The sequence below is a fragment of the Oncorhynchus nerka genome, linkage group LG8, assembly GCF_034236695.1.
Source record: "Oncorhynchus nerka isolate Pitt River linkage group LG8, Oner_Uvic_2.0, whole genome shotgun sequence".
Taxonomy (NCBI): Eukaryota; Metazoa; Chordata; class Actinopteri; order Salmoniformes; family Salmonidae; genus Oncorhynchus; species Oncorhynchus nerka.
The window spans coordinates 41,134,796-41,157,227 of NC_088403.1; the positions used below are offsets into that span (position 1 = coordinate 41,134,796).

At 43.2% G+C, this 22,432-nt stretch overlaps 1 protein-coding gene across 9 annotated transcripts in view; it reads right to left on the reverse strand.

The window, feature by feature from the left end:
- Window positions 1-512: 512 nt before the first annotated feature.
- Window positions 513-22,432, reverse strand: part of si:ch211-200p22.4 (phosphatidylinositol-binding clathrin assembly protein) — a 62,277-nt gene continuing 40,357 nt past the window's right edge. The window contains exons 8-21 of one of the 9 annotated variants that reach the window (XM_065021797.1): window positions 19,903-19,944; window positions 19,434-19,454; window positions 17,920-18,005; window positions 17,679-17,802; window positions 14,603-14,736; window positions 13,613-13,713; window positions 13,019-13,123; window positions 9,037-9,195; window positions 8,450-8,480; window positions 7,439-7,574; window positions 7,010-7,033; window positions 6,269-6,325; window positions 5,996-6,112; window positions 513-5,733 (exon numbers count right to left, since the gene is read on the reverse strand). In XM_065021797.1, coding sequence (XP_064877869.1) covers window positions 5,719-5,733; window positions 5,996-6,112; window positions 6,269-6,325; window positions 7,010-7,033; window positions 7,439-7,574; window positions 8,450-8,480; window positions 9,037-9,195; window positions 13,019-13,123; window positions 13,613-13,713; window positions 14,603-14,736; window positions 17,679-17,802; window positions 17,920-18,005; window positions 19,434-19,454; window positions 19,903-19,944 — 1,152 coding nt within the window. In that variant the 3' untranslated portion in view covers window positions 513-5,718. Of the gene's footprint in view, window positions 5,734-5,995; window positions 6,113-6,268; window positions 6,326-7,009; window positions 7,034-7,438; window positions 7,602-8,449; window positions 8,481-9,036; window positions 9,196-13,018; window positions 13,124-13,612; window positions 13,714-14,602; window positions 14,737-17,672; window positions 17,803-17,919; window positions 18,006-19,433; window positions 19,455-19,902; window positions 19,945-22,432 lie in introns of all 9 variants that reach the window. The other 8 variants (XM_065021790.1, XM_065021794.1, XM_065021789.1 and 5 more) reach the window with 8 other exon arrangements.

Sequence of the window (22,432 nt, forward strand, 5' to 3'; positions counted from 1 at the left end):
TATCTAGTAGTGGCTTGGCATTCCTCTCTCCTGTCCTGGCCATCTGTCTGCCTGTGTGTGTACTGCACTAAGCACCCACGTGTAGGCATGGCAGTTGGGGCTAAGAAAGGGTCTCCCAAAGGGGTGCACATTTTGGTTTTTGCCCTAGCACTACACAGCTGATTCAAATATATCATCAATCTTTGATCATTTGAATCTGCTGTGTAGTGTTCGGGCAAAAAAACAAAAACGCGCACCATTTGGGGTCCCGAGGACAAAGTTTGGGAAACGCTCGGCTAAAACCTGTCAGAATAAGCCGCTTACCATGCTGCAAACCGTATACTCTAACATTAACGGGTCCCATGTGGCTCAGTTGTAAGAGAATGGTGCTTGCAACGCAAGGGTTGTGGCTTCCAGTCACTTTGAATAAGAGCATCTACAAAAATGTAAGTGGAGATTGTTTGAAGCAGCAAGCCTCACTCAGTGCAGACACTCCACACTACAAAAGAATTATCATTAAAATCACCAAATGCTTTAGGAATGGAAAATGACTTTATTTCTTCCAAAAAAAGATAATCAAATTAAACACAGTAAGTAAAATAAAAGCCAATGATTTTTGTATTTCTGTAACGTTCGTTTTGTATTATTTCCATGCTTAATAAAATCCTAATATTTCTGCAGAAATAAATAAAAATGTACAAAGAGGGGGAAGATCAAGAAGAATAATCAGAGACAAGGGTGTGATTCTCTGAATCATTTGGCATCCTTGACAATCAATGACATCCCATTGGCAACCTGTAGACATGCAGCCAATCCCCTTCTTCATACGTTTAATCACCCCTTGGGTATTATTATATATCTATATACTGTATAATGCAAATATCAAATAGCTCTCATGTTCAGAAAAATAATAATACAAAGACAAAAATAACATTATGGCTGATGTGTGTGTATGGATGTGTCCCAAATGACACCATGGCTGCGTTTACACAGGCAGCCAAATTCAATCATTTCTCTTCGACCAGTCAGATCTGCTCTTTTACCAAGAATTGGGCAAAAGATCAGAATTGGGCTGCCTGTGTAAACGCAGCCCATATTCCCTGTATAGTACAATACAGGGATTGTGATGTATATGTGTATGTGTTTGCATGTTTCTATTTATATTTACATAGTTATCACCAGTTCAGCTATCAGAAGGGTAGTTTCCAAAAAAAACATGTAGGGAAAAAAATGTTCACATGATCATTGAACAAACACTGACTGAAAATGAGCAAATAACAGATAAACTGATTAATTTTATGGAGAGATTTATCCGTTTATAACCCCAAAAAGCCATTCCTCTTTTTCCCTGTTCCATTTTCATTTCAGGTTGATGACATCTTCAATTACTGTGTTACTACAGGGACTCACCACTAGAGGGTACTACACTTGCAGATATGATCAGAAAGACCCATTTCAATAAAGGGAAAAAGTAACGTGGCATCTTTGGAAAAGTAAAAGGGTTTGGCTACACCCCCAGACCACCTCCTCCAATGCGTTGAGGACAGAGGACGCAATGAGCCAAGGAAAGACTATTGAGATTCACCCTAGAGCTATGGTTAGGGGTGTCTGTCCTTGCGGCATGTAATCAGAAATGCAACCATGACAATCCGGAACCCGGAGTTTTAACACAGTAAATCAGATCATGCTTTTAAGGGGAGCTGTAGAAAGAACACATCATCACGACCATGCACAGGGGAAGAAAAGCCTACCATAAACAGACCATCAGCGTGATTTGACATTGTTGGCATTCGCTCTGGGAGCTAACGCTCTTCAGGTCTTAGAAGACGAGAGAAAAAGACAAGATTGAGATGCACCCCCTAAGATTATAATAGGACAATCAACATTGTAGTCTCCACACTGTCTCTCTCCCCCTCTGCTATTCTTCCACTATTTTGAAACCAGTTCAAAGACACACAAAAACACAGGCAGGCCGGGTACCATGCAGAACAACAATCTAGTTTAAAAATGACCCAAAGAGAGAAATGAAACTACTGAAGAACCAGAGAACATAAGACATGATAAATTCCAGAGAAAAAGCTGTGCTCATCAACTTCAGTGCCAAACAAGGATTGTGTGCCAAATGGCATTATTCCCCATATAGTACACTACTTTTGACCAGAGGCCTACATAGGGAATAGGGTGCCATTGGGATACAAATGAGTTGTCCCTAGACACTGATCTAAGGTCAGTTTTGCATTTCTCCCCCAAGGGTTTGCTGATCCTAGATCTGTCTCTTAGAGCAACTTCTACCCAGAGCTTCCTACCCTCCTGAGTAAAGGGACTATCACAGTATGAGGAGCCCAGAGAAGGGTTTGTGTTTAATATATATCCACATAGTAAGGTTGGAATAATAGTGTGATATTGTGAAAATGATAATGCCATTTTAGTGTTAGAGATGTTTGAAAAGACTTCAGACTTCAAAAATTTCAGCCTGTTTTGGTGGGATGGCGTTTTGGCTTGCTTGGTGACGTCACCAGGCGGTAAATTTAATAGACCAATAAGAGCGTTCCAAACCTACAGCTAGCATTCCCCTCCCCACTCAGACCACTCCCTGACAATCTTAACAAAATTCTTGCTTGAGAAACTGATATCTTTGCTTATTTTTGACAATTTTAATTGAAAACAATCAAAAGGTAGTAATTGTTACCTAGAAAGGATTTGAAATAGAGATGAAAACAGCTGCACTGGACCTTTAACTTCCAAACGACCACCACTGGTTCTCAACCCCCTTTTACACAGCTACTACTATAGCGAGGCAATCCTTCCTACAGACAAAGACTAGTGCCATCAGAACCCTCAAATACTTCAAGACTACAGACTTAATTCCTCATTGAGAGTATACATCCCTCTTAGACATTGTGGATAGTTCGGTTTCACCGACAAGACATAAAATGCATATGATCCAATCAGAGACCGTTTAAGTTTAAAGATGGCATACACGCCCACTCACAGCATGATTAAGTGAAGGCCTATGACAGAGTTCAGTGAAGAAACAGGAAGTTATAAGACAAAGGGGATTGTAATGTATCATCTACAAAAGCAGAAGCAAGAAGAATCTAGAGCTATACATACTGGACAGTGAAGACTCCAATAGGAGAGTCTATCTAAATATAGTTCTACTAGACAATGAAACGAGGTCAGAAGGGGAATGAATCTAAAGTGATCCTGGAGACAATTCTTTAAATATATCTAATAGACCAGGGGTGTCAAACTCATTCCATGGAGGGCCGAGTGTCTGCTGGTTTTTGTTTTTTTCTCCTTTCAATTAAGACCTAGACAACCAGGTGAGGGGAGTTACTAATTTGTGACTTTAAATCAATCAAGTACAAGGGTGGAGCGAATGAGTTTGACAAATAAACCCCTAAGAGGGGAAATTAGAGCTAGGTCTACTAGACAGTGACGATCCACCAAGATAATCTTGAAGACAATGGCAATTGGCAAATCACCAAGAGGTGAATATAGAGCTATGCACACTAGACCGAAGAGCAGCAAAGATGCTAAGATAGTGTTCTAGAGCGGTAGGTCTACTTGAAAGTGAAAAGGATCAGTTAGACGCTCCACAGTACTCAACTCACTGGTGATGTGGACCGAGACAAGGGGAAGGGTTCGTCTTAGGGATCTGCATGTGCATTCAAAACACAAGCACTCAGCTGCACCTGCAAATCAGTGTACGCGAGCAATACACTTTGATTTGATCCATTCATTTATCACCAACTCTCCTTTCTTTCAGGTTCTGAATGTGGTCATATCAGTGAAACATTTCAGCTTGTTCATAAAAAAATAATGATATATATAACATAACTAGGGGGCATAACTCACTATTGGCTTCAGCGTCAAGATATAGGAAGTAAACAGAAAACAGTCCTCAATGAGAAACGCATGGCATATATAACAAACCAATGTGTGTTATTACAGGGGAATTAAGACAGCGAAAAGTATGGCAACTGTGACCCTATACCTGTTTTGACCTTTGGCACCAACAGTTCAGTTACATTGACATCTTTTATAAAGCTATGGGACCAAGAGTATGCTCAAACTAGTATTGAACATTTCAACTCCATGTCCCCCAAATATTTAACAATAAAGTAACCCTTGGCAGTTAAGTTTCATTCAGCGCTAACCAGTACCAAACTTATTGGCACATATATTTGTTCAAAATAAAAACATGAAACAGTTCTGTTGAGTTATCAACAGTTTGACAATATCCTTCCTTTGACACAAAAAGTTACTTTGACATCCTTTCATTTGACCCATCTTGACAGTTGGGAAGAAAATGACTGCATATGGCTTTAGCAACAATAGGACACCATCGAGAGCAATGGACATTATGATAGAGGAAACACAAATTGTGACATCAACCGTCAGAATGATCCTATTCTGAAATCAGACAGTTTCCGCAGGATGGAGGTGTGTGTTTCTACACGTTAATGCACGTGGGTGTGTGTGTGTAACATGCTTTGTGTGTGTAATTTAGTGTGCGTGCGAATCCGTCAACATTTAAGGACACACTGAGGATGAAGAAGAAACTGTTTTTACAAGAGACACAAATAAAGTAGAGAGGGATTAAAAACACTTTACAACAGTTCTCCAGTGGCTCTCCATGGACAAATAGACATAAGAAGAGGTTGAGGGTTAGGCTGGTGGTAGGATGGTGGTTGTGAGGATGAGTGTAGAGGGCTATCCTTAATGTTTATACTCAGTCTGATTGCATGTGGTAAAGGCTTCTCCGTGTCTGAAACAGCTCCCTTGGGTAACATAGACACCGTAAGTGCTTTTCTTCACTACCTAACAGTCAAGGATGGCAAGCGAGCAGGGACAAACGGTACTGTGTGACTTTGGTTCCACCGGTTTGATTGATATCAGTAACGGTGAGAAAGTTGGAGAATTAAAATAAAGATTTCTAGAAACCGCTCCAATTGGTGACCTGTCGCCTAAGAAAGAAGGTAGAGACCAGCTCACAAAGAAATGGTTTATTAACAGCTTGCGCGCAAACACACGTGCTTTGAGATAGAAAAACTGAATCCAAACACGTACATCTTCCTACCTGTGTGGATGCAACCAAAGAGAGTGGATGCAACTTTAACCTACAGATCTTTTTCAATCCAAACCTGTATTTTCTGCCTATGGCTAGATCCCCTCTTCTCCATCCCTCTTTTGCTCAATATCAGCTTAGTAGCAACATAAATACAGTCCCAGTAACCGTAACAGGGCCTAGGCTACCTTTGTACACCAACGACCAGAGAACGTAACAGAAGACAAACTAACCCAACAGAGACTTCATAATGTATAGACTGGTCCTAAGTGCAATAAACTTAAGACCTCTAACCCCTTCACTCTGTCGACTGAAAACGACATACACATTCAAGTTTTAGGTAGTTTTAAACCCAGTAATGGGCTTTGGGTGTTTATTTTTTAAATTTACACTATTTATAATTTTTTTCAGGAGGGGGGCTGTTTCAGACAGAGATGCGCCTTTATTATGACATATCCCCTCCGTGCTCTAGCCTTCCACCCTTCTCATCTCCCGGGTTGATCCTCCCTTTCTTTTTCTTCTCTTCCTCTCATATTTGGTGTTGGTTGGTTTTCCTTCTGTCTGTCATTCCTTTGTTCATTCATTCATTCGTTCATTTAGTCTTCGGTGGTTCGCTCGGCGTGTGTTTTTGCCATCGCTTTTGGAACTCTGCCTCCCCCATGAGATTACATGAACTGCATCTGAAAGAGAGAGTCAGAAATAAAGACAGACTACAGGGTTTAACACAAAGAAGACTAGTCAAAGAGGAAGTAAAGGCTGGGCAGGCATTTGGGTTGTACCTGAACTATATGGATGGGGCCAATCTGAACTAAATGGTTTGGGGGGGATGGTTTCCTTGGGCTTGGTGGGGATGGTGACAGAGGTTTGTGGGGTTTAAAGGGGTAATAGGGATGTGGTATTATGGTGTACGGTGGTAGGGCTGTAGAAATGGTGCGTGGTTACCTGGGCTCCAGGCATGGGGGCGAAGGGATTGGTGGGTCTGAGTACAGGCTGGTTGTACATCATGGGCTGGGGGGCCATCAACTGTACACTCCCCATCTGACCCATTTGAGGGGGGACCTGAGGGAGAAACATTTTTCCAGTACTCAAGTATGTTGTCTTTGTTGGTTACACTTCTTTTTTTTTTGACTGCTAGACCACAGTAATTCTTCTAGGACAATACATCTAGGTTATACACGTGATGTTGAATGTGTCCTGTTGCGTGTGAGCACTGACCATTCCATACATAGGCACTTGCGGCGTCGTCATTGGGAATGTCATAGGCGCTGGAGCCTGTTAGAGAGAGACCTGATTAGCAACTCACAAATAGTGCAGCGGAGAGGCTAAAAGGGGAGTCTATACAGCGAAGGAGGTACAGGTAATGAAATCACCGATGCTCATGGACACCATCACATTCACAACTACAGATAAACAACATGCGTGGAAGTGAGGTTGTAAAAATCTAATTGACTAGAGCAGTGTTCTTTTAACAAATTAGCCTAGTGCAGTATTTTATCAGTTAAGCACATAATGAGAACAGTAGCGTGCCTCTCCCTGGTAGAAATAAACACTAGTCTCTAAAGGCAGGTGGCAGTAGGGTGAGGAAATCACTTCAACTACAAGTACAGGGAGGAGGGAAAAAAAAAACTCTTTTATCTTTAAAAACAAAAAGTAGGGGAGGAATGCAGGAGGGAGAGAGCGCACGAAGCTGATACTGACCCGGTGAGTACACTCCCCCTCATGGATTCAAAACAAATGGACCAATGTAAGAAATATGGTGGAAACTTCCTTGAGCCATGCTTGCACCAATCAAATGCATGAGGAGTGAGAGTACACTTCACAATGAGTCTACACTTCTGGGTAGAGAATCGTAATAAAGACCAGAAGTTGCTCCAAACAGACTAGATAGGCACTGGGTGAAAAGTAGTGCACTCTATAGAGAATAGGCTGCCATTTGGGACATACCCTACTACTTACATAACTGGCATAGAACATCCCATTCTGCATGGCAAGGACACACAGAGAGACAGAGAGAGACAGAGAGAGACAGAGAGAGACAGAGAGAGAGAGAGAGAGAGAGAGAAATGAGGAAGGTGAATTAAACGCAGCAGAAACAGGACGAGAGGAATGAGGATGATAACGCAAAGAACAGAAGATAATTACAGCGAAGAGAACGAGACAGAAAGAGACAGAGGGGAGGACAGGAGGGAGGAAGAGAAGAAGCCAGGGGTTAGTGACAGATTTCCAGTCAGTCAGTATTGTGGAAGAGATCGGGACGACAATTATCCATTGGCAAGCTCAGCACTCAGTCTTGACTAGCGCACACACTCAGTCTTGACTAGCGCATATCTATTTTACTGGACATAATCTCAAAACAGGTTACATAATACACAAACTACCACTCACCATGTGCTGTACAGGCATGGGTGCAGGGGCCATGGGAGCAGGGTTCCAGGCCGTGGTGCTAGTCATGGTCTTGCTCTGCCAGTTGTGTCCCCCAGTTAGCTTCTTCTCTCCAGGCTGACTCCACTGCATGTCTGGCCTGAACACCGGAGCACACAACGACAAAATGCACCGTGCAAAAACACCACACTCGTTAATCAACTGTTACCATGGATATTATGCAGGTGTGGACGTGTTTGACTATACTTGTGAGGACTTCTGGTCCCCAAAAGAATAGTAAACAAACAAGATTTGTCCAATTTGGGACATTGTTGGTCCCCACAAGGTCAATGCTATTTCTAAAATGGGCTTTAGGGTTACGGTTAGAATTAGGTTTAGAAGCAAGGGGTTAAGGTTTCAGGAAAACAGGATTTTGAATGATACTGAATTGTGTGGCACCACAAGGTTAGTTATACAAGCCTGCATGTGTTTTTGAAAAGCGTGTTTAAAATAAAATATATTAATAATATTGTAGCTCGAGCTCTTCACTAGGTCTCAATGTGTCTTGTTACAGGTAAAAATCCTGCAGATTTGAATGATGCGGGCAAGTTATTTTAGTTTACATTTATTTTTCAACAGATTTGAGCAGCACAGAAGCTTTTCATCATTGGCTGGGCTCGGCTCGCCCTAGTACAGTAGAGTGGGATGGCAGTCCGCCATAAAGTCTATCGTCTAGGGAAAACCCTGCAGTCAGTCTGTTCCATTGTTGATACAACACATTGTTTTGTCATTAAAAACAAGTATAACCTCCATTCACTAGATACTTATTCAAGTTTATTTTAGTTTTGTTTCTCATGTCTTGAAGTAGACTGTTTTGAGCAGGGGCTATCTGAGACTGGAGAACTATAGATTGCCAGCCCGCCAAAGCCTTCTATTGTCTAGGGAAAATGCTGAAGTAGTCTGGCACTACATCACTTCCCAACTCAGAGAGACTCACACACGCATGCAGACACACATCACAACTCCTACACTTACTTCTTGGCTGGGGCTCCTCCGAACTGCAGATCTGAGGACAAGAGAGAGCAAGGGATGGTGAGACAGAAAGAGGAGAGCAAGAGAAAGCAAGGGAACAAGGAAGTGAGTATGAGAAAGAAGAGAGCAAAAGCATCAGAGGGTTTGAAAAAAGTGAGCGAGTCTATCTAAAAGACAGTGAGACAGGCAGACAGAACGAGAGAGCCGGCCAGCCCTGGGAGGGGGTAGTGAAGGCTGTTAAACCTACAGTAGACTGAGACCAGTGCTTCCCTACTGGGTTCTTCTCTCTGTGTGCCCTCTCCCTTTCCCACCAATGGCTCTCAGGCAAGAGCTCTGGCAGATAGGCCATCCGCTACCATTAGCCTGGTCCAACTGTTTCTATTGACATCTCTACCACTAGCAGACATTCACTAGAGGACAAGACCGAGGGTGAGAGAAGAGGGAGGGAGAAATAGTCACATGAGAAGTAAGGAGAAAGCACAAAGCGAAAGAAACCAAAACAAATGGAGGAGGCAGAGGGGAGAAAGAGGCGGGAACAGACAGATGTGAGGATACAAAAGAACAATATATGTCGTCTATACAGTACTCACTGCCAACGAGGTTGGCAAGGGACGAGTCAAGGTCATTGGGCAGCAGCTTGCCTCCTGGGTGCCCTGGATGGGGATGACCAGGGTGGTGCAGGTTCATGGGAGGAGCCTGGTTGTGGCTGGGCACTGTGGGCTTCAGCAGGTCCCCTAGAGCGTCAAACCCTGGAGGAAAGATACAGGGAGACATAGATTTAATTACATTATTCATACACAGAGATTAGACAAACACAAAGCATGGTCAAGTATCACACACAGATGGGATATGAGGTTAAAAGAAAAGCAGCGCACATGCAGGAAAGATTTGAGTCAAGCAAGAGAAAAGAGGACTTGGGAGGCAAGATCAGGCTGTGGGATCACAAACCATCTGTTCAGTATCATGACACGTACAGAAGATAAAAAGGATGTGTTCCCTTTTATTTCTACGCTCAGGGCTCAGTAGCTGTGTTCCGTCTATACACCATATTTCTAGGCTGAGCAGCAGTATGTGTTGTGCTGGATTTACATTGCCTTCAGAAATAATTCATATCCCTTGAAAGAATTCAGTTTTATTTGCTTTACAGCCTGAACTCAAAATGGATTAAATAGATTTTTCTCCCCCTCACCCATTTACACATATAGCCAATAACAAAGTAAAACATGTTTGACATTTTTGCAGTATTCACACCCCTGAGTCAACACTTTGTAGAAGCAACTTTGGCTGCGATTAGAGCTTTGAGTCGTCTTGGGTATGTCTGCATAAGCTCTGCACATCTGGATTTGTGGATTTCCTCCCATTCTTCCTTACATATTACCTCAAGCTCTGTTAAGTTAGATGGGGAGCAATCTAAGTCTTTCCACAGATTTTCAATAGGATTCAAGTCTGGGCTTTGACTGGGCCACTCAAGGACTTTCGCATTCTTGTTCTGAAGCCATTTCAGCGTTGCTTTGGCTGTATGCTTGGGGTCATTGTCCTGTTGGAAAGTAAATCTTCACCCTAGTCTAAGGTCATAAGCACTCTGAAGCAGGTTCTTATCAAAGACTTGGCTATATTTGGTTCCATTCATTGTTCTCTTGATCCATACTAGTCTCTGCCACCGAAAAGCATCCCCATAGCATGATGCTGCCACCCCCATGCTTCACGGTAGGGATGGTATTAAACATAGCACTTTGTATTCAGGCCAAAGAGTTCCATTTCTGTATCATCATCAGACCACAGACTCTTCTGCCACTCCAGAGTCTTTCACGTGCCTTTTTGCAAACTCCAGGCGTGCCGTCATGTGCCTTTTTACATTTACATTTACATTTAAGTCATTTAGCAGACGCTCTTATTTTCTGGGGTGACTTCTGTCTGGCCACTCTCCCATAAAGCCCAGATTGGTGAAGTGCTGTAGAGACTGTTGTCCTTCTGGCAGGTTCTCCCATCTAAGCCAAGGAACTCTGTAGTCCTGTCAGAGAGGTTGTTGGGTTCTTGGTCACCTCCCTGACCAAGGTTGTTCTTGCCTGGTTGTTCAGTTTGTGCCTAGAGGCTGTCCGACCAGCCTGGGTAGTTCTGTATTTTACCCCATTCCCCAATGCTCGTGGAAGCTTTTAACATTCAAGAAATTGTTTTAAACCCTTCCTCAGATATATGCCTCATCACAATTCTCACCCAGAGCTCTACGGATAGTTACCTGAACTTCATGGTAGTTTCTGCTCTGACATGCACTGTCAACTGTGGGACCTTATACAGGTGTTTCCTTCAAAATCCAAACAATTTAATTGGCCACAGGTGGACTCCAATCATGTAGTGACAATTCAAGGATGATTAAAGGTAATTGGAAGCACCTGGGCTCAATTTGGAGTGTCATAGCAAAGGGGTGTGAATAATTAAATATTTCTGTATTTCATTTAATACATTTGCAAAACATTTATTGTGGGGTATTGTGTGTAGATGGGTTAGAAAATATATTTAATCCATTTTGAATTCAGTCTGTAACAACAATGTGGAATAAGTCATCGGGTATGAATACTTCCTGAAGGCACTGTAGTTCCTTGTGGCTGACATGTTGTGGAGTCATTATGCTGACGGATTATATTAATTCCATATCTAGACTAAAACAGTAGATGTGCCCTGTCTACTCCTTCAGTTTCTAGTCGGCCTCAGTAGCAGAATTATGAGAAATGGGTGTTTGTTCCATTCAGCAGCAGTAGCTATATTTGTGTTATGATGGATTTATGTGCTTGTGGTGTCATGTTGTTGAGTCATTACACTTATTGAGGCTGTACTGTAGGCTGACCGGTGCGTGTGTGGTATACTACTCTATTACTGTACAGGGCTGATTGGTCTGGTTACACTGCATGGCTTCATCCCAAATGGCACACTATTCCTTATATAGCGCACAACTTTTGACCAAGGCCCACAAGGCTGCCATTTGGGATGCAGTCATGGAGTATTTCACTGTGCAAACATTACATTAGTACCACAATGGTCTGTCAACAGTCATTCTAAAAATGGGAACACATTTGCCCTCAACTAGGAGAGAGGTAGGAAAAGGGATGGAGGGGGAGGGAGGGAGGGAGGGAGGGAGGGAGGGAGGGAGGGAGGGAGGGAGGGAGGGAGGGAGGGAGGGAGGGAGGGAGGGAGGGAGGGAGGGAGGGAGGGAGGGAGGGAGGGAGGGAGGGAGGAACGTAGAAGGGAGAGAGGAAAGAGACAAATAGGGGCAATCAGAGTGTGTGACAGAAGAGGAAGAACGATCGAAGGAGGGCAAGACAAAGTAGCGTGGGGGAGAAAAAAAAGACAGGGAGCACAACAGAGCTGCACAGACAGCTGCCACCTCCCATCACTCCTTATCCTCCCATCACAGAAAAAAAATTGAGGAAGCGAAAACAAAAAAAAGGACAAATAATATTTGTCTAAGAAGCGATGTCTAGCTTCTGGACATTGTGCTGACATAGCTATGCGTCCCAAATGTAACTCTATTCCCTATGTAGGGCACTACTTTTGACCTGAGCCCATACTACCATAGTGCACTACTTTTGACCAGAGTCCAATGGGGAATAGGGTGCAATCAGGCCATAGGCCACATTCATGAAGTAAGAACTTCCTGCTTTGCAAGCAGGAAACAGAAGGGAAGGATCAGCGACAACTAGCACACGGAGGAAGGGAGAGCGAAGGAAAGAATCAGAAAAATAGCCCACTCACCATAACATACAGATCAGAGGGCAGGAAAGAAAGAAAAATCTAGTTTTACAAAGAAAGAGGAGTTAACTATTAAGCTAATTGTTTGGAAAGGCTGAGAATGGAGGGAGTAGAAGACAGATGAGGGAAAGAGATGGAGGAGAACAGATGGAAAGGTACCACCTCAGTGCCTCCAAAGAGATGGATTGTCTGTGCAGAGTGTGGGACTGTGTGGACGACAACAAATGGATGAGTGACAGGCGATTAGGAACGGACTGCGATGACAAGCCACGCACACAGAGAGAAAGAGATGAGTTACAAACAGATGGAATGGAGTTAGATCACCACCAGGAAATTCCTACTAAAGGCTTTAAAAACACACAAATGGAAACTGTGGTAGCAGAAACCCCAGGCCTAAAGGATTAGCTGGCCCATAGCAAAATCCAACCAGAAATCTAAACCAGAGCCTGTATCCATAAAGCATCTCAGAGTAAGATTGCTGATATGGTATATGTCCATATAATTGTGTTCATTAGGATCTAAAACTGATCCTAGATCAGTACACCTACTCTAAGACGATTTGTGGATACAGGCCCAAGCCTGAAAAGGTTGATTTACTTAGCGGGCCATTAGCAAAACCAAATCAGAGATATGAACCAGCACTAAAAGTAATTGATTATAGTTGTTATAGGGGAGCAGTAAGCTAAACCAGAGGTTGTTTTGTAGGTTTATTTAGGGTCGTCTGTGTCCGAAATGGCACCCTATAGTGCCCTATGGGCCCTGGTGAAAAGTAGTGTACTATAAAGGGAATAGGTTGCCATTTGGGACGCAGACGTTGTGTCTCTTTACCATCGGTGGCAGGCTGTACGTCGTAATTGGCCTGTCTTCTAGCCCCACCCCCGAAAACAGCGTCAAAATCTACACTCATGGAGGACTCAGGTGTCTCAGCAGCACCTAGGGGACAAAGGTCATAAAGGCTACATATTACTATTGTAAAGTTTCTATTCAACTTCTGGGTTGGTTGGTATCGGTGTCTGTCGAACCATATGTTCTTTAAATTAATGTTTATTGGACAAAATGTTAAACACAATATTTCAGCCGTGTCGGTGCTTCTAGCGGATGAGAAAGTCATGGCTGAATGGATGGACGATAAGTGGATGAAACAAGTGAATTAACTGATGGATGAACGAACACATGAATGACTGAAGACATGAAGAGAACTCAGAGACACACGAGCATGAATTTGTACAGTTGAAAAGCCACCTGACTTTAAAGACAGAGGCTTGTCAGAACACACGTGTTAACTGAAACTTGTGTCGTGTGTGTGACATAATACACAGCTAATCAACACTATACATCTCTGCCCCGGATCTGAACCTGAAGTTCAGGAGGTTAAGTAGATAAAAACTGTGTGTGTGAATTTCCAATGTGTGTGTGACCTACCTCCCCAGGCACTGGTGGCTGTAGAGATCGAGGGAGTGCTCTGGACAGCAGGTAGGAAGGCTGGCTGCAGGTCAAATAGATCACTACTGAGGTTGGGCATGCTAGAGAGAGAGAAATAAGAGGAGACAGGGAAGAGGGAAAGAAAATCAATGAGTAAATAAATGTGATTCATATTGCCCCTATATGCCCAAACAATCAACAACTGAAGGGTTAGTTCAGGTGAAATCTATATATTTCGGTGGAATTGACCTTACATTGAGTTGTGCATTAAGGCCCAGTGACAAAATGCACAATAGTCAATGTTATGCCACAGATAGGAGTTAGCATCATCAAAATTCATGAATGTAAACAACCAAACCAATGTTCGCAAGCTTTAACCTGCTCAAAAACACTTAAAAACCAAGTTCGGTAGTTGGTGGAGTTCACAATTTTCTAACATACATACTGCTGAAATAGTCGCTGGATTTGTGAGGCTACATTTCCTACTGTAGTCTCTCGGTTTCTGTAACATGGACAATAAAGTTGTATATACCATTGGGCACTCACAGGTGGCTTGATGGCACTATCAGAGCAATGGAATATACAGATATTCAGCATTCCGATATTACTAGAAAAGTAACATTCTTGCGGGGAAAAACATAGACAGGTTTTTCGTGAGTATCGACGCTAAGTGTTTTTGAGGCAGTTTTGCTAACATCGGTACGCCGGTTTACGTTAATGAATTTTGACAATGCTATTATGGTAACTTCTGGCTTGAGAAACAACTCAAGGTAAGGGTAATTCCACTGAAATATAGATTGCCTCAACAATCCCTTTAAGTCAACAAAACAAACTGATACCAACCTTTGAACCCCACCCAAAAAAAAAAAAATCACAGAGAATCTATAATCAAAAGAATCAACATAAATCTGAGTAGAATAATTGAATCATACCTTTATAACACGAGATAACCTCCTACGACCTGTAGTAACCATGTTATAACAGTAGTACCTGTTGGTGGAGGGTGCACTGAATAGCTCCATGCCTTGATTGGTGTTGTGGTGGTTGTTGTTGACACTGCCCATAGACTGTGTACTGGGGGAGGCAGATGGAGTGGACATGCCAATCTCCTTCAGACGCTGGTCCTGGAGAAACACAGAAAAACACACACAGTTACCAAACAAAGTTGGGTACAACTGAGGGATTCATGCTTGACACAGACTGAGCAGGCTCCAAATCAGTCTTGGGGCGCTACGCAGTGGTGGCCTGCAGCGTTTGTTCCAGGTTTGTTGTTTAAACTCGTCCGTTTTTGTTGCTTTGCTTTTAGTAGTTTAATAGTGTTTTATGTTGCATCGGATTACTGATTAAGCTACGGTAGAGGGACATGAAGTGCGTACAGTGGATAATTCTCCTACTTGGATGACTTTTGCTGGTACCTGAAATAGCACGCGAATCTACGAAAAAGTCGCCGGCACCACACATCCGCTACTGCAGAAACTAAATCTTTTACAATGTAACAACTCACGTTCGGGAGAATCGATCAAAGGGGACATACCTGCAGAGATCGTGAGACACAACAACCTGGGTGAAGGAAGAGGAAAACGGGAAAGGCGGTGTAATGCAGAGGAACAAAAACAAAGATTCCAACTACCCTGCTCTCCATGGTCCAATCACTTAAGGGGAAAATGGACGGATTACGGGCAAACTCACGGTATCGATATGAATACAGGGAGGCCTGTGTGATGGCCTTCTCTGAAACTTGGCTGTCGGAGGCGGTGCCTGACTGAAGTCACCCCTGACAGATTCTCGATCACTCGTATGGACAGACAGTGAAGCTACTGGTAAGGAGCACGGAGGTGGAGTCTGTTCTGCTAAATGAAAGATGGTGTAAAAGTACGATTGTCAGGAAAAAAATATGCACCCCTGTTATAGAGCTGTTGTCAGTGTCACTACGCCCCTTCTACCTCCCCTGTGAATTCCCCCAGCTTTTTCTGACAGTTGTTTATATCCATCCAAGAGCAAACAGTGTCAAAGCAGCTGACATTTTTAACCTCGATCAAGAGCTTGATGCTGTATGTGACTTGTCTAACAAGGAAAAATAAGATTTATGTCACGGCTCGGTCCCCAAAGCGTATTCATCCTTGGCCAGACCTCCACTGCATGGATCAGATCATAACACTGTTTTTCTACGACCCACTTATAGACAGTTACTCAAAAGGGAGACTGTGGTGGAAAAACAAATACAGGTGTGGGACAATGACAGTATTGATCAATTGCAGTGATGCTTTGTTTGTACCACCTGGAGTGTATTTGAAGAATCATCAGCTGACCTGAACGAGATGACTAACGTAATATCTGGCTATATTGAATTCTGTGTTCATTTGGTGAGCCCCAAAAAAAACATGCAAGATATTTCCAAACAACAAAGAATCGAAAGGGGTGCTTAATAGGAAGAAACAAGTGTTTGCCACCGAGAACAGAGAGAGGGGAACAAAGAGATAAAAAAAAGGCGAGATGCCAGTACAAAGATAAAGTTTATAGGGAGACTCTCGGTCTGCCTGGTTGGGCATTAAGAATATGGCAAACTCCCCCTTCAAAAAGATAGGCAACGCATCGATCCCTGCCTGGACGAGAGGGTGTGCCTCTACAGCCAATGAACTAAACAAGTTCTTCACCCGCTTTGGAACAGGGGTTGCCACCGCTCCCCTGGCCTGTCTGGAGGAGGATGTCATGGCAACCAAGAGCACGCTTGTCATCGATGAGGAAGCCGTACAATTTTTTGTACATATTGGCCTAGGCTATGCCTATATGCTACATCATTTACCACCTGAGGAAGTAGGAACGTAATTGATTGCCAACTCTAAATACGATATTGTTGCTAGATAGCCATGCAATTGATCTGACAGCAAATTTAATGTCCTACAAAAACTTTCCATTGGTAGGCCTGTATAGGCTACTTGATGTATTCGCCACAAATGGCACGCTCCGCTCCGTTGACAGAGCATCTCAATTACATACGACGTTTATAAAGTAGTTTTATTTGTCACATAAAGCTGAGACTCTTGTTTAAGAACAGTAACAATAGTAGTTTTACATTTAAAAATGTTGCTCAACTATCCGTATGCCATGTGCAAAGAGGGTAGCGGGAGTGAGAGCCAGCAGCGAAACGGACACAGCAGATACTTTTATTGCAGGAAGCATGTTAATGCATTACTGTTGACCAAATAATGGTTTTAGAAGAAAAAAAAATGCAGGAACGTTATGTAGCCTAATCCCCGACATTGCTTTGGTAAGAAGGCAATGTCGGTGTCGGTAATTTCCTGTTTATGGTCCCAGCTCTAGTTAGTGTTGTCTACAAAATTTTAGGCTGCCTTGTTCTTTCCTCTGGCAACGGGCTGAATCACACTGGTACACGCACATGACGTGCAAACACAGAGGTACACGTGGTTGGACAGCTCTCTAACATCTTGAAAGTGTGCCTAGAGTATTGTTTGATGTTCAATTGTTCTTTTTGTGGTCGGGGTGGCAACAATTAAACACAAAATAACAGAAACACTAGTCATCAACGTCGCTTTTTTTATACTTTTGAAAACGGAACTTAAGACATTTTAAGACAATCAGAAATTAATGTAAGACTTTAAGGACCCGCGGACACCCTGTTTTCAGGCAGTTAAATCTGAATAGGCCACGGGTATAATGTAGGGCTCCCGAGTGGCGCAGTGGTCTAAGGCACTGCTTCTCAGTGCTTGAGGCGTCACTGCAGACACCCTGGTTCGAATCCAGTCTATCACAACCGGCCATGATTGGGAGTCCCATAGGGCGGCGCACAATTGGCCCAGCATCGTCCGGGTTTAGCCGGTGTAGGCCGTCATAGTAAATAAGAATTTGTTCTTAAAACTGACTTGCCAAGTTAAATACTTAAAGGTAAGTAAAAAAATGTAAATGCAGAAGTGTAATTTGTTGTAATGATGTAGTAACATATTTAACTCCCTGTCCACCAGTGTAGTGGTGGTTAGTGTAGCTGTGTAAAACTATACATCGGTGTAGTATCATTTTATGCATTAGTGTAATGGTGTGTTACCTGTACCTTGAGGGCCTGCAGTCTGGCCTGCTCCTCCTCTAAGGCCTGCTGTCTCTCCTTCTCGTCCATGCGGCTGAATGACATGCCTGTATTGGACAGAGACGACACCGCACTGGACAGGGTGGACGCTCTATGGAGAGGACAGAGGCAAGAACAGAGGTATTAGGAGGGGACATGTCTTTCCAATGTGTGCAAGTTTTACGATAATGTATATCACCAAGTGTTCATTGTCTCGCCAGTCCAGTACCTTGTATCAGCGGTGAGTTCCTTGGTCTTTTTCCCCTCCAGAGAGGCTAGGTGCTGCTCCAGAGCCTCCAGGAGACTACTAGGAGCCTGGAAGGAGGAGAAGCAGAGAAAACAGAAGACGGGAGGGGGGTGAGAGACAGAACCAGCTCTTCCTCTCTTTCACATGACATGACGCACTCATTCACTTCTTCACACACATCAATAAACACACGCACACACGGTTGTTAGTCCCAGAGGTCGACCCACAATGCATCAAATTCCCAGAATAGAACTACGTCTTCGGACCAAATGGCACTATATAGGGAATAGGTTGCTCAGTATTAGTAGGTTAATAATAACAAGTTTCAGCAAACAGAAAAATGAAGAGAGGACAGAGGGGAAGGAAGGTAGCAGAGGAGGTTGAGAAACATGCACATGAACCCCGTTCTGTCCTGTCTGGTTTGTGCCAACATATAAACATCCTGAGAGGGCATAGCCTAGTGGGCAAGGCTGGCGCTTTGGCTTTCACTAAGTGTGAGTCCCAAATGGCACCCTACGCACTACAAGTAGTGCACTAGATAGAGATTTGGGTGCTATTTGAGACACATCCCAAGAGAAAATTTATTCAAATGGGAGGTTGTGTACCAAATGGCACCTTATTCCCTGTGTGGTGCAGCACTTTTGACCTACGGTGACATCAAGGCGAACGATCAATGCGGCTGTGGTCAAAAGTAGACTATCTTTAGATTGTTTAGAGACCAAATCAGACATCAATAATATTAGCAGACACACACTGTTCTATTCCCTCTTACAAAGAAAGCACAGAAGTTAAAAACAGACTGAGCATGGAACTCTGACTGAACCCTGTACGTATTCCCCAAACATTCCACTCGACACACAGAGAGGAAAGAAAGTGAGGTAGAGAGAGAACAAAAGAGCAAAGTAAAAGAAATAGGGAATAGTTTCGTTTCCCCCTTTTTGATCGCTAGTTATCCCCCGACAATCTTTCAAAACAAGATGTGCTTTGAAGTTTGAAGACAGAAATCTTTTCAAGTCATAGCTACAACTACGATGATGCATTCATGTAATAATCAAGGGGTCAAATATAGTTTAAATGAATATGTTAAAAATCCCTAAAATGCTTTCTTTATCATAGGCCTGTCTGTCTGTCTGAATGGTGGGAGGAGGAGAGGAATACGTTTCTCATAATTCATTCATATAGTTGACCTTTCTCCCCGGGCCAAAGTGTGTCTGCACTCATGCATGTCTACATGTGCGCGCGTGCGTGTAGGAAGGGACAAGGCTACATGCGTGCGTGTGAGGGGGCGAGGGCTACATGCAAACCCGGGTGGGTAGGTCAAGATGTCAGAGAACACAAGCTATGGCGAGTCAACAATTTGTAAAACTCTGTGTATACTGTATGGGGAGGGGAGATGCAGTATAGTTTCAAGTTTGAATGTTACGTGCACAGTGAAATGCCTTTAGTGGGAGGGATGCTAGGGTTAAAAGCATTACAGTAAGTAACCCACCACCTACAATGCATGATCCTTTAATTGTCTGTGGAGGAGAATGATAAAGGAACTATTTTAAATGGTATACTGGGAATGGGAATTATGTATCACTCAAAATCCAATATTTCAGTTTGCATCACTATCAAGCTTGGTGCCTTAAGTTATTGGTATTTATATATACTTTCTTTACAAGTGCCTATTTGGACCTACAGTGTAAATAATAATTTGAAAAATAAATACTAAATAAATTGAACCAACAGATTCATAGGGAAAGTATAAGACAGGGTAACTTGTTAAGAGTTTGACAGAGAAAAATGAGTGAATGATTGAGTACAGAGAAAAGAGCGAGAGCAAGTGAGACCGAAGGAGAGAGGGAGTGCATATGTACAGTAAGAGAGAGGCTGACGGCTGTAACATGAACGAATGGACGGATAGATGGATGAAAGCATGTTGGTGGAGCCAGAAGAGGAGAGAGATGAAAAATGTACACTGACCTGTGAGAGATCGGGGATATCACCCTGATCTATTCCAACTTGCTGTGGTCACAAAGACCGAACGAAAACCAAACAAACGGGCCAACGGAAAAAAAACAACGGGGAAAAGAAAATAAATAAATAAAGGAATTATTACTCCCATGCAGTGACTACTGTGGGTGAGTCCAAATAACCTCTCGTTCTTCCTGAAAGTGTGCACTCGTACACCACTCAAAAATATATAAGCATTAGATTGGTGTAGGCATGGGCTAAAGGGTGTTTCCATATACCAGTCATTTCCTTTCAAATCCATAAAGGGAAGCGAACAAGTGCACACTTAATGAGAAATAACAGATTATTGGGACACAACCTCTAAACAACTGAAATAAACAAGGGTATATATCAAAAATGCTGACAACTGGATCGATGAAAATGATTGGACAATGTTGAGTATGTCTCGTGAGTGACCAATGAGAGACGAGACATGGTGTGGGTGTGGCAAATGAATGGCAAGCAATTGAACAGACATTTAAAAAGCCCCAAAAACATTGAAATAACGTGAAGCTTGAGGCCAAAACATTGGAACAGTGAAAGTGTACACCAATTGCACAGCCTTAAAATGTAATTTTAAAAAATTGATTACATTTGATGATTTCTTTACCGATCTACACAAGAAAAATAACATTTTCCAATTTAATAAAAAATAAGATGTAATGAATGCTTGGAAGCCATTACAGCTGTGAATATGTTAGAACAAGACTACCAACTTTGCACAACTGTTAGGGGATCATATGTTCATTGATTTTGTCATAATTGCACAAGCTCAGTAAATTTGGTTGAGAATCTAACAGACAGCAATCTTAAAACTGTGTGTGTGTGTGTGTGTGTGTGTGTGTGTGTGTGTCTGCATGATGTCTATCTTTATGTGTGTGGGTAAGATGACGTAATACACTGCTCAAAAAAATAAAGGGAACACTTAAACAACACAATGTAACTCCAAGTCAATCACACTTCTGTGAAATCAAACTGTTCACTTAGGAAGCAACACTGATTGACAATACATTTCACATGCTGTTGTGCAAATGGAATAGACAACAGGTGGAAATTATAGGAAATTAGCAAGACACCCCCAATAAAGGAGTGGTTCTGCAGGTGGTGACCACAGACCACTTCTCAGTTCCTATGCTTCCTGGCTGATGTTTTGGTCACTTTTGAATGCTGGCGGTGCTTTCACTCTAGTGGTAGCATGAGACAGAGTCTACAACCCACACAAGTGGCTCAGGTAGTGCAGCTCATCTAGGATGGCACATCAATGCGAGCTGTGGCAAGAAGGTTTGCTGTGTCTGTCAGCGTAGTGTCCAGAGCATGGAGGCGCTACCAGGAGACAGGCCAGTACATCAGGAGACGTGGAGGAGGCCGTAGGAGGGCAACAACCCAGCAGCAGGACCGCTACCTCCTCCTTTGTGCAAGGAGGAGCACTGCAAAATTACCTCCAGCAGGCCACAAATGTGCATGTGTCTGCTCAAACGGTCAGAAACAGACTCCATGAGAGTGGTATGAGGGCCCGACGTCCACAGGTGGGGGTTGTGCTTACAGCCCAACATCGTGCAGGACGTTTGGCATTTGCCAGAAAACACCAAGACTGGCAAATTCGCCACTGGCGCCCTGTGCTCTTCACAGATGAAAGCAGGTTCACACTGAGCACATGTGACAGATGTGACAGAGTCTGGAGACAACGTGGAGAACGTTCTGCTGCCTGCAACATCCTCCAGCATGACAGGTTTGGCGGTGGGTCAGTCATGGTGTGGGGTGGCATTTTCTTTGGGGGGGGCCGCACAGCCCTCCATGTGCTCGCCAGAGGTAGCCTGACTGCCATTAGGTACAGAGATGAGATCCTCAGACCCCTTGTGAGACCATATGCTGGTGCGGTTGGCACTGGGTTCCTCCTAATGCAAGACAATGCTAGACCTCATGTGGCTGGAGTGTGTCAGCAGTTCCTGCAAGAGGAAGTCATTGATGCTATGGACTGGCCCGCCCGTTCCCCAGACCTGAATCCAATTGAGCACATCTGGGACATCATGTCTGGGACATCATGTCTCGCTCCATCCACCAACGCCACGTTGCACCACAGACTGTCCAGGAGTTGGCGGATGCTTTAGTCCAGGTCTGGGAGGAGATCCCTCAGGAGACCATCCGCCACCTCATCAGGAGCATGCCCAGGCGTTGTAGGGAAGTCATACAGGCACGTGGAGGCCACACATACACTACTGAGCCTCATTTTGATTTGTTTTAAGGACATAACATCAAAGTTGGATCAGCCTGTAGTGTGGTTTTCCACTTTAATTTTGTGTGACTCCAAATCCAGACCTCCATGGGTTGATAAATTTGATTTCCATTGATAATTTGTGTGATTTTGTAGTCAGCACATTCAACTATGTAAAGAAAAAAGTATTTAATAAGAATATTTCATTCATTCAGATCTAGGATGTGTTATTTTAGTGTTCCCTTTCTTTTTTTGAGCAGTGTACAACATATCATCAAGAAGCATAAC